This window comes from Gavialis gangeticus, unplaced genomic scaffold (genome assembly GCF_001723915.1).
Source record: "Gavialis gangeticus isolate Ggan-Ray unplaced genomic scaffold, GavGan_comp1, whole genome shotgun sequence".
Lineage (NCBI taxonomy): Eukaryota > Metazoa > Chordata > Crocodylia > Gavialidae > Gavialis > Gavialis gangeticus.
In genome coordinates, this window is record NW_017728994.1 from 36,119,916 (window position 1) to 36,132,213 (window position 12,298).

The following is a 12,298-nucleotide window of genomic DNA, read 5'->3' on the forward strand; positions in this document are numbered from 1 at the left end:
ATCAGTGTGTGTGTGTGTGTGTGTGTGTGTGTGAGAGAGAGAGAGAGAGAGCGAGAGAGAGAGACTCTGTGTGTGTGAGGGAGAGATGCTGTGCATGTGTGTAGAAGGGAGAGACTGTGTATGTGTGTGTATGTGTGTGACAGAGAGAGAGAGACTGTGTGTGGGAGGAGAGAGAGAGTGTGTGTGTGTGTGTGTTTTATAGGGTGACTCCCACATGCACACCCCACCATACACATGCATCCACAACCCCCTTACACTGCCATACATGCAGACCCCCACACCCACACCTCCTCACACCCCAGCCACCCTTCCCTACACACAGCCCCCCACAAATCCCCACATGCTCCCTCACCCCATACACCCACCTTTCTCCTCCACAGACATACCCACACACTCACAGCCCCCCACAAACCTATACCCACTCCCAATGCCCCCCAGCCCCAGTATACAAGCATAAGACTTCATTTTAAGCTATTGTGCAATCATCTCTATGTACTCTACACAAACTCATGTAAATCAAGACAAAAATACTTTTTGAAATCAAACTAATGAATGTTGTAGATGCTTAATTTTTAGAATTTGGTATTTTTCTGGTTCTGAGATGTCAAAACCCCTAGCTGAAAGGAGTATTTGCAAGGGCAAGGGGAGGGACTTCTGGTGGCAAAGGTTGGGGGTTAGGAGGCAGGACTTCCAGTCACAAGATGCAGACCAGGGGGCAGGGTACATGTCAAGGGGTGGGGCTACCAATGCAGCCCTTGACAGCTTGCCAAAACCCTGTAAGCAGCCCTCCGCCCAAAATAATTGCCCACTGCTGAGCTAAGAGCTGAGACTCCCTAAGCTCAAGGTTTGAAACAGATCAGAGTCTGAAACAGTGGTTGTTGGAGAAGTGAAGACCTCTAGTGGCAGCAGCCAGATCAGCAATCCTAAGCATCACATGCTAACAGTGCTCCTCAGCATGAGTGGCTACAACTCTGGTGTGGGTCTCCCTGTGCAGCACTTGCTACTTTTGCTGGTATAGGTGGTAAGAGTCCCAGAGCAGAGCAGTAACCCCTGGCAGTATGCAGCAACAGGGCTTCTGGTGCAGGTCTTCTTATACACTTGCTACTTTGCCTGGGATAGGTAGTAAAACCCCCAGAGCATAGACCTGGATGAAAGTCCTTTCCCAACTGACTGGGCTAAGTGGGTTGGTTTGCTGGTGACTGTGATCTTTTTTGAGCTATAGTTAAAGGTTAATAGTTATGTTTTTCCTTAAGTTTTATGCTTGCTCCCCCTTTTCCTTATAATAACATTCCTTAAAATAACCTGTTTAACATTTGCTTGCAAGTGGCGAAGTTTGTTCATGTTAGAACACCCAGTTAAAATTTATTTTCCCAGATTTATGGGTGGGGGGCTTAAGCTAAATTTGAGAAGTGGTATAAAACACCTGAAGTTGGATCTGGCCTTTGTTACTGTCACCCAGTGCCTGTCCTATACAAGCTGATAGGATGCGAAACCCCTCCACTGTTAACCCTGCTTCATCGTTTAAGATGATGAGATTTAGCTCACCTGCATTACTACAGGATGGGGTAGGTATATGAGATAGGTGGTTACAGTTGATGCCTGGTATAACAGGGTGGTGTGTTCCTTTAAGAAGGAGCAGTCAGCCCAGCTGCAGGGCATTTCAATAAGCAGGGAGTGTTCTGCTAGGAGCTTTTAAAATCTCAGAAGAGAGAGAAGTAGCAAGTTGTGAGCACAACTGCTTGCTACAAGAAGGCTGCTGCACAAGGGGCCAGAGGCAAAGGGCTCACCACCTAGTGCTGAGACAGGGCAGAAGGGTTTGGTTTTATTTCTTTGTTGCTTAAAGACTGTGGGTTTTTTGGGAGTACTGGCTGAGGAGCGCCTCCAGGAGCAAAGTCTGCCAACCGAAGCAAGAAAGCTAGGTGACCTGCTTACATGTGGTTAAAGCAGCTAAAATATACTTTTGTCCATACCTACACTGTGTTTTGTATATTTAGATTCATCTCTCTTTTAACAATCCTGCAGATGAATGAAGTAGTGGAACCTAGAATTAAGATGGGACAAACTCACCAAGCAACGGAAAAGTTACCACATTACAAAAATGTAAATGTCAGGAGTGGAATGGGAACTTCTAAATAAAACACTTTTCCCTAGAAAATGCTGATTTATAGCAACTGAAACTTCTTTTTAGGAGAATACTCTGGTCTGTGCAAGATTCTCAGGATGGAGTTTCAAATATGTTATTTATAGTCACCTGCTATTAGGGACAGAACCTGAATATCCCAGGATCCTGCTGCCCACAAAGTCATGTGACCATCCATTTTTTGGGTACCTGTACTCTGAGTCTGTGTGACTTCAGGGAGACTCTACTGAGACCATAAAATTAACTAACCAAAAAGGGCATATGTAAGTGCTCTTCTTATTGGACGCCTCTGTTTGCTGCTTGTGTATAAAGAAGAAGCAGGGGAACATATCTTCTATTAATTTAAAACAAATGAAAATATCATTTGAATACAGATTTTATTAAGAAAATTATAAATGCATACATATTACTGAAGGACATTATATAGATATAAAATAATTTTATCTTCAAAATATTATATGAAAGGAATAGTTTAAAAAGCACAATGTATATAACACCTCCATACAGCTGCCTTTCAGGAAAAAACCTTTTTTTCACATTATCTGGGAAGAGATTTTTTTTCTTTAACAGAAACATAAAATACAGTATTTACCACATTACAACAACACTGAGTTTTCAATGAATAGAAAATGGAAGACACATAGCCTTTCTATTCTGACAACATATACCTCCTTCTTTGGGTGTCATTGAAGCTTTGTACTTACAAACAAGGTTGTTATGTAATTGGATTGTTTGAAGAAAAAGCTTATTTTGGTAATAAGTGCTCATAAGTATCTGGTTACTGTAAATAACATATATCAATAAAAAGATTTTGGAGAAGAGGGATTGTTAGAGTTTGCAACAAGGCAAAAGAGCAAAATGGAATTATACAGAACTTCATTCAAACATATACATTCATCTTGTAACACAGCCTTCATTACCAAAGACCAACAAGCTCAAACACCACACTTGTTAGCAACATATTGAAAATTTACCCTTCATTCTTCCTCAAGCAGAATTCAAATAATGTCAAAAGCTATAACAATTATAAAATGAATATAAACATGGCTTTTGGTACAGTGATAAAGACCATATTTTCTTTCCTTCTTATTTTTTTTTATACGGAAGCCTATGGCTGTAATTTAAAATATCCACGTGTGAGGATTTCACATCTACAGAAAATGCACTTTTTGTGTCATTTCAATGTTTGGTTCCCTTCCTCTTCACATTGAAGTATGGCCACTGCCTTAATCTTGTATTCTACTGTTTCCTTTCCCTGAATTTCTTGTCGGTCACCTGTTAAATGTATAAAGCAAAGCATACCACAAATCCTTCTTTGTGGACTGGGTTCATGTAACTGTTGTGTTATATCTTGCTAAGATTGAAACAAGACATGGGAACACAGAAACACACACATGGGATGGACTCCCCCCTCCCCCCGGTCATCAACTTCAGTCTTAAAGGACTACGAAATGAAGCACAATTTAAATAATAGTGCAAGAAGCTTTACATTGTATGGCAATTATTTTTCTAGTGTAAATAGTGTCTCTGTCACTTGATTCCTGATCAATGTTCCTGATGCAGATAGAAGTAGGCAAACAACAAAGTCCTCTGTTCAGATAGGTACTGGCAGAGATTAAATGTTGGTCTATAGTGAGGCCCCAGCTCTACACCTGACATTCCAAACTCCTAAGTTACTAAGAAGACAATCAGCTCCACCGTATCCACTCAAGCAGGCAGGGTTCTTTGGGTAGATGTGGTATCTTTTATTAGACCAACTACATAAAAGATATCACATCTACTCAAAGAACCTTGCCTGCCTATGTCCTTAGACCAACAAGCCTACAACCAACAACTCTGCACCATATCCACTCTGCATTCAGGTCAGCAGAGATACTGGCTCAGTCAACTCTTACTGTAGGGCAAGGGTGGAGGGAACCAGGCCACCTGTGAATATCCCCATTCATTTCAACAGCATTAGTTATGCAAGTAACAAGGATTTGCAAAAGTAAGTGCTGCAGGATCTGGTCCATACTGAAAGACAGTCAAGTAATAGTGCAGGCAGATATTCAATAGTCAAGGAAGAAATGACCTGCAAGATACCCCAGTGAATCTCTGGCTGTGGACTGTTACTGTTTTCCCCTGCCAAACATCTGCTTCCTTATCTAATGTGGAGACTGCTCCAAGTGAGGCATGTCCTTCTACCAGTGTGACCTGCACTAGTCTTGCCTAGTCATTCCAGTAGCTGAAACTCTGAGGGTGACCCAGACCATAGCAAACACTGTTCCTTGTAGGGGTGCCCCAAAGGAGGATTTGGCTGGGATATTCAGGAAAATCCAGGCAATGGCACCATTTCAGCACTTTTACCAGGGTCCCCAGGGGAGATCACAACCAGCCACCACCACAGGTTCTGAGTGCACTGCCCAGTCCAGCCCACAATGAGCATAAGAGATGAGTTGTAATGCCTTCAGCCCTCATCCTGCAGGTGGATCTGGTGCAGAAAGATAACCTTCCCCTCCTCCATACCTGCCCCCCAACCACCGCTTTCCCAAGTGGGGCTTCAGGCAGTCATTTATTTGTACCTCTAGTTCCAGTTGCAGAATCAGGGCCTTAAGCACCACACAAGAAATACATGTTATGTTTAGTGCAAAGCTAACATGGTTTAAGGAGGGAGGCAGCATGGTTAAGAGTTAAACTCAGTGTTCTCTGTCTTATGTTATGTCACAAGGCTCCTCACACTGTGAGCTGTTTAAAGAAGCAGAACTGCTGTTTTGCCTTCCATGAGGATCCCTTTTAAAGGAACACTGGTGATTTTAATATCATCTCTTAATCCCAAACCACCTTAGCCACTCCTGAAATTTATAACATAGGTTTCTAGTTCTGACTCAAAAGCCTATTTCATTCTAAATGGACCCCAATAAAGGTTTAGAAGGAGTGTGTGAGGAGTCCACTTTCCAGCTTGTGAGCAAGACAGATTAAAATTGTGTGCTAAAACAAGCATTCCTATACACCCTCCCCAGAGTAATTCTTGCCTCTGAAACTGTTGCATTCATTTCCAGGCAAGTCAACGACAATTACAGATGCCTGTACAAAGAAAGCATCTGGACCTGAGATAAAATAAGCAACACGGAAAATGAGTTATTTAATGAATATCTTGGTCCCATGAGTTCTTCCTGCCTTTCCACAAATAACAGGATCATGTTATTTAATGGTGCACAAGACAAAAAGGGGTGGAGCAGGGGTGATAATCATGTTCTTAATTTTTGGGCAGAGCTTCTAATTAATTTCTGCTTAAAAGCCAATAGGATGACATGGCCATAACAGAAGCAACATCTTTTTTCAGGAAAAACAATACTTAACTGGCCATGTTGACTGAAGTAGAAAATAAAGCAGTCTGGAATTGGACAGACTCTCTTTGGCACTGAAGTTACTTGCAACAGAGGACTGCAAAGCAAAACAACTCTTGCCCTTGCACAGAATATAGGCTGCATGTGTAGTACATTCCTTCTGAAGAAATCTGCCTCAATACATAGAAGCAACATTGGACATTTTTTACAGCACGCACACATACAAGTATTTTGCTAAACACTGCATTCACAAGACGTGCTTTCCCCATTCCTCAATGTGCAGTGTAATCAAAAGATTGCAGGGCCTCTGAGATGCTATTTCCTTATGCTTTATATTTTATACACTTTTGTAAATGGTTATAGAGGTGCAAATCAGGGAAGAAATAACAGGCTTCATAGGGGTTGCAAGAGGTGGTGTTTCTCTGCCCTGCGTGATGCCCTTGTGCAAATGGAGCTCTAGATCAGTGTTTCCAAACTTTTCCTCAGCATGACCCCATTTATGGCCCCATTTCCTCAGCATGACCCCTCACTCCCAACCCACAGTCCCCTACCCCTGCAATCCCATCTGCTGATGTTGTGACCCCATTTGGAGTCATGACTCACAGTTAGGGAACCGTGGCTCTAGATACTAGATCATACCATCAGCAAACAGGCATCTCCCCACCTGTGAACAGTGAATGCTTGACTGAATGTGCACTTAGAAGAAACCCATCTCTGCTGTGCAAATATAGGCAATAATGTTCCTCTCCTGTACCCTTTTCTCTAATGTAGGCCTGGAAAACAGTTTGGCATACGGAAACAGGAAAGCCCATTTCTTTTTATGTTAAGTCATTGGGAACATAGGAACAGTCAGACTAGATCAGACTTGTGTTCTGTCTCTGGCAGGGATCAGCATCAGCCACTTCAGTAGAAGGTTGTAAGACATAAAAGAACAAATCTACTCCCACGTGGGGTTCATCCTGATCTCTAACATTAGAGAAAGACTGTAGTGCAGAAACTTAAGCATAAGGCTTAACACCTTCCAAAATGGTGGTCATCAATATAAGCCTGGATGCTTTTCATACACATGTCCAGTCCACTTAAGAATCTTCCTGTGGTCTTGGCTGAAATGACTTCTTGTGGCTCTGATTCCTGCAGTATACTTATATAATCTAAGTGCACTTCACACCTCATGACCTGCTAGGTAAAATCTCCTGGAAGTCGGCATGAACCAGAAGTGACTGCTAATTAGTGCAGGGCCTCTATTATCAAAGACAGAAACAGTCATGTAGGGTTAGTCTAAATTCATATTTGCCACCAGTGCTTTATGATAAACAAAACTGTATAAAAAGTTTTTTCTTAAAAACAAACATATCTTACTACATAAAATAGTACTGGGAAAGCAAGCCAATTTGTGCAAAAAAAGCGCCTTTGGAAATGCATGGAGCCTTGCCTTTGTGCTGCATGATAACAGTGAAATGTATTCATTCCCTAATACTGGTTATCTGTTCTCTGGTCCTACAGTAAGAAATCCTGCAGACGGCTTACAATGCTTGCCTCTTACATCTTGAACCTCCTGTTGATGAAGAACAGAGTGAAATACTATTAAGGTTTATTTCGGAGGAAAAGATCTTCATTATCAATTCTACTCAAATAAGGGTTGTGAATAATCTGTGTCAAGACTGTAAACCAAAGGCAATTCTTTTGCAAACCCTCCAACCACTATTTGCAAAACTGTTCCATGATGTCCTCCAAAAGGAGCTGTTGGGACCCTGAAGACGGAGTCCAGCAACAGTGGTTATTTTGGTAGTTGATGCCAATCACAATTAGTAAGGTGTTCAGAGATAATGCAGGCTAAGCAGCTAGTACCAGTGGGCAGGGATATGCAGTGAAGAAAAAATGGGGAAAGGAAGGAAAAGATGGGCTAAAATCCAATTTTAACTGTGTAGCTGGCACCAGGATCCCTCAGAAGCCCTCTTGGCCCACCCAGTGAGCAGTAGCCTCAAACAGTCACCTGACCACGACAGTTTTGCTAAACATTAATGAAAATATTCTCTGCAAAAAGACACAAGATTGTAGGCCCAATATTCCACTCTCTTTAGAACTGAAAATCCCAGCTCCATACATGCATCAAAGTGGGGAGTAAAATTGTTGCCTCTATATCTTGATCATAAAATGGAAACTGGATCATGACTTTATCATGGAAAACACAGTTCTCTTCCAATTTTAGCTTATTTCAGCCTAATCTACTAGTTCCAACAAAACAAGTGACATTTTCTTAATAGGCCAACTGTTAGCCAAAGTAAATATCTACATTGCCACACCCACAAGTGTTTTTGCCATTGAAATTATCGATGGAAAAAATCCAGAGATGTGGCTAGTTACTTAACTCTGCCACCTTTTCTTATCACATGGACAAAGCATGAAGCATATGACTGGGGCCAGAAGTTGCTGAATCTTTATCCTGGCTTTAACTATGGCTCCTTGTGAGGTTCACTTGTCCATGCTTGTGCCTCAGTATCCCCATCTAGAAAACAGGAGGATAGTACCCAACTTCAAAAGGATATTATGCAAATGAAGCAGTTAATAGCTGGAAGGTACTCTATAAATACAAAGCACAATGCTATTATTTGCCTCTTTGCAATATTTTAAGTGCAATACAAACTCTACAGAGCACTTAAAAGCTTTATATTTTTTTAAGAACAAAGATGAAATGTGTTATTTCACGTAACTGTACACAGTGCAAATTAGGAAATCCCAGTCATGTGAATGTTCCCTGGGGTTTCACATGGGATTGCTGTTATTTCACTAACAAATGGCCCATATTTTTAGGATATGCCACTGCAGAAAGTTGGCTCTCCATTTAACAGTGTGGAATCCCCAGACCCTCTTGCCCGTTAAGATAAAACACAGCATACTCTGCACTTTCTTACCACTAACAGGGGGGGTCTACATGAGATATTTACTGCACAAGGGACTAATTAACTGTGCAGTAAATGTCTCAGCATCTACATGTACGCCCCTATTAGGGCTCAGGAAACTAATAAATTCTGGAGCAAGGTAGTACTTGTAAATACAAGTAAATACAAGTACTACCTTGCTGCAGTGTTTTTGCATGTGCAGCAGCGCACGTGTAAATGTTGACTGGCTGGGTGAGGCACAAGGGTGCTTCAGTTTTGGAGTAGCCTGTCGGCACCCTTGTGCCCCAGCCAGCACCCCTGCAGCAAACTGAGCCTGATTGCAGCAGCCCTGGGCTGGCAGGTTGAGCCCCTGGGCCCCCGGCCAACCAGGGCAGCTCTGACCCAGCTCAATGCGCTACAGTCCAGGCATACATGTAAACAGCATGCTGAGAGCTTCCTGGGAACAATAAACCGCAGAGCAATAAGCTCTTCTGTTTATTGCTTCACATTAATGGCATATATAGATGTGCCCGCAGTGTAATGAGGAACTCCTGGACAAATTGTCTTTGTGACTTTTAGCTGAGCTTTTCTCACCTTTTTTTCATGAAGACAATAGAATCATAGACTCATAGAATCGGAAGGGACCTAGACAGATCATCGAATCCGACCCCCTGCCACGGGCAGGAATGAGCACTGGGGGTGGGAGGGGTCATAAGACCCCAGCCAGGTGCCTATCCAGTCTCCTCTTGAAGATTTCCAGGGAAGGTGAGAGTACCACCTCTCTGGGAATCCTATTCAGGTAAGGGGGATGCCCAATGAATCGCTTTAATTAATGACCAGTACAAATACAACAAGGGCTCTTTAAGCATATGTCAGCTAGTCTCCCTGGGTCATGAGTGCTCTAATATTAGATCTGCAGGGCCACAGTTCATCCTTGATGTAATGGCACTTAATACCATTATCCCAGTTTTACACTGGTGTAAATACAATCAGAACACAATTCCTTGACTCTCGACCTATAGCATGTACCTGTCCTGAGTACCTCACTGTAGTTAATGCATTTATCCTCAAAAATCCTTCTGAACTAGGAAAGTGTTCTTAGTCCTATTTTACTGGTAAGAAACTGAAGAACAGGGACTTGCCCAAGATCAAATAGGAAGTCAGTGACAGGTTAGAGCGTCAGCCGTAGGTCTCCCTAATCATAGATTAATGTCCTAATCACTAAACCATCTTTGCTTCCAAAAGTGTAAACACACTTGCATGGGCCTAATAGGGCATGTTACTGCTGCTGTTTATTTTTTAGAAGGGTCAAGATTCTGACAAAATTAAAATTAAGGAGTTTTTAAGAGCATTTCAAATAGATTCGGCAGGGAACCAAGGCAGGGAGGTCAGTCATTTGATTTTGCATTCACTGCTCCTATTGAAGTGAAAGGGAGTTATGGGTCCCTTCAATGGAAATTCTGAGCACTCTGCACCTTGAAAAAATGGGCCTTATGTGACACAAATACAGGAAGGGCTCAGTGGAACATGGGAGGATATTCACTGCAGTGGATTGTACACAGTTATTATTTACAGATAAGGGCAATCAGAAAGAAAAAGCTGCCACTAATTGATTTAGAGGATTAAAAATAACACAGAAATCCTTTGCTTCTATTACAACTGACCATTCAAAGACAAATTACCTTTCCCTTCCAGCAGTCTACTCAGGGTGAGTCCTTTTCTGGGTTTTTTTAAAATCATCTTTGCCAAATCCATCAGCTTTCTTTCCTGTGCCAAGACTGACAGCTGAGTTTAATGAGTTCCAACATCTCAGGCTTAAATAGGCTTTGGATTTTGGTCTACACTAACTTGACAATGGACAAATGAGGAACAGGCTCTGATCTCTGTTTATTCTTACATCTGCCTCTTTCTGGAAGGCTTAATTTTGTAAATCTTTACTTGACTAAGGAGGAAAGTGAAGGATTGTCAGGACTGATCCTGTAAGTTATTACTAGGACTATTTGAAAGTGAAATATGATTTGTTACCAGCTTCATGAAAGGAATAAATTGCTCTGTGTCTATAACAGTGGCTGTGGATTGAATGATGATGTCTGCAATGGTTATGTCACAATTTTTTAAAGAAACTTAGAGGATCTGGACTCCCACTTCCCAATTGTTTTAATACATTTTACTGATTACACCTAACTGTGGGCACATCTACACAAGTTACTTATTGTGCATTAGCCTAATAACACTGCACAGTAGCATGTCACAGCAAAAACCATGCCAATAGCCTACTGAGCAATGTTATTAGGTTAATGCGCAGTAAGTGTCATTACATAACCATTCGCATTTAGTTAGTACTTTATTAAAGAAATACTAAGCTATATGTGTAGTATCTAAGGCGTATTAATGAACGTGTAGAAGCGCCCTGTGTGTGTTCCATGAGGCTACGATTAATATAAAGCCACAATAAAGGTAAGCAGAATGAGTAAGCAAAAAGCTTTTCTACTAAAAACCATCTTTGATTTCACAATCAAAGCAATAATTCCAATAATGTAATTTGAAAACTTTTTCTTCCCAACACCTACAATATTATATGATAAAAATACCTAAGCACCAACAAAGAATAAGAAACATTGACATTTGGATTTAATTTAAGCAATTTACCAAAAAAAATGAAAAATAAATTCCCACATACAATAGGGTTTTTGTAGCATGAAACAATTAGTCACTTTTATTGCTAGTGCATATAGTGTAATGTCACATTTCATACAATTCCAATACAAGTGAAAAAATATATGGCTGCTTGAAACTGATAGGCGAAATTAACATTCATAGATCTATATATATTTATTTTACAAACCGTTAGTAGTTTATAGATATATCAATTTTAAACTACCAACATTCATATGGCTCCATTTCAAATGTATGAATTATTTGACGAACTATAAATATATTCTGAAATATGTTTAACTGAAGACGTCAATGCTGTTCACTAAAATATATCAAACACATGCCCCATGAAAATTTTATAGATAGCCCTGATTGTCTTTGGAGCATAGAAGTGTCATTGGTGCTAGCCATGATTGTAGGATTAGTGGACATACATATACACTTGTTCTCTTCTTGTTTAACAGAATTTGGACCAGTTTCTCATCTATAGCCTGGTATAAATCTACTGAATTCTGTGGAGTTACTTCTGGATTAAAACAGAGTAGTTAAGATCAGAATCTGACCTGGGGTCAGATTCAAGGCCATCCGACTTCAAAGGAGATGACCTCAATCTTTACTTGTGTAAATTAAAGAAGAATGGGAACCAGCTGGATTGTGCACTTACTTAAGACAAGTAAGATAAAAGCCAATGACCAAATTCTGCAGATTCAACAAGACTCCTAAACCTGTTCCTTGTTTCACATGTGCAAGTAGCCCCACTGACTTTGGCTGAGCTATCCATGTGCCTATACAAGCCATGGTGCTTCAGTACTTTGCTTAACTGGGACTCTTAATACAGTCAAAATTCTGTTGGGTTCAATAAAAAACAGTGATTTGTAAAGGGGACCACATGCTGCTCTTAGTAACACCATCTTAATCCAGAAGCTTTCCAGTGTAATCAACTGAGATTCATACCAGAGGGATGAGATTCCAGCCCAGTGAAAACAGGACAGAGCGCTGGCAGCAGAGGAAGGCACAGAGCATCAGATGAGATGGGGAAGCTGGCCCAGCTGGAATTGCTATCAATTTGCTTTCTGTGTTTCTTTCTATCCTTTCTCTCTCACCTCCCCATGGCACTGAAGGACCCTATCTGTCTCTCTCTGGTGGAATCTGCCCCCATTTCCAACCAGGAAAGACTTCTATCTCTGGCTCATAAAGACAACTTGGAATGCACCAACCAACCTGCATCACATTTTATTCTCCTCCTGGGGGTTATACTTCTGCCTCCCCCCATCCTTACTCAAGGACTTTTTCCCCGG

The 12,298-nt window shown here is 41.2% G+C and overlaps 1 protein-coding gene across 1 annotated transcript in view; it reads right to left on the reverse strand.

The window, feature by feature from the left end:
• Positions 1 to 2,498: 2,498 nt before the first annotated feature.
• CXCL12 (C-X-C motif chemokine ligand 12) overlaps positions 2,499 to 12,298 on the reverse strand; it is a 25,616-nt gene continuing 15,816 nt past the window's right edge. Inside the window, exon 4 of the mRNA XM_019502573.1 lies at positions 2,499 to 7,021. Coding sequence (XP_019358118.1) covers positions 7,006 to 7,021 — 16 coding nt within the window. The 3' untranslated portion in view covers positions 2,499 to 7,005. The remainder of the gene's footprint in view (positions 7,022 to 12,298) is intronic.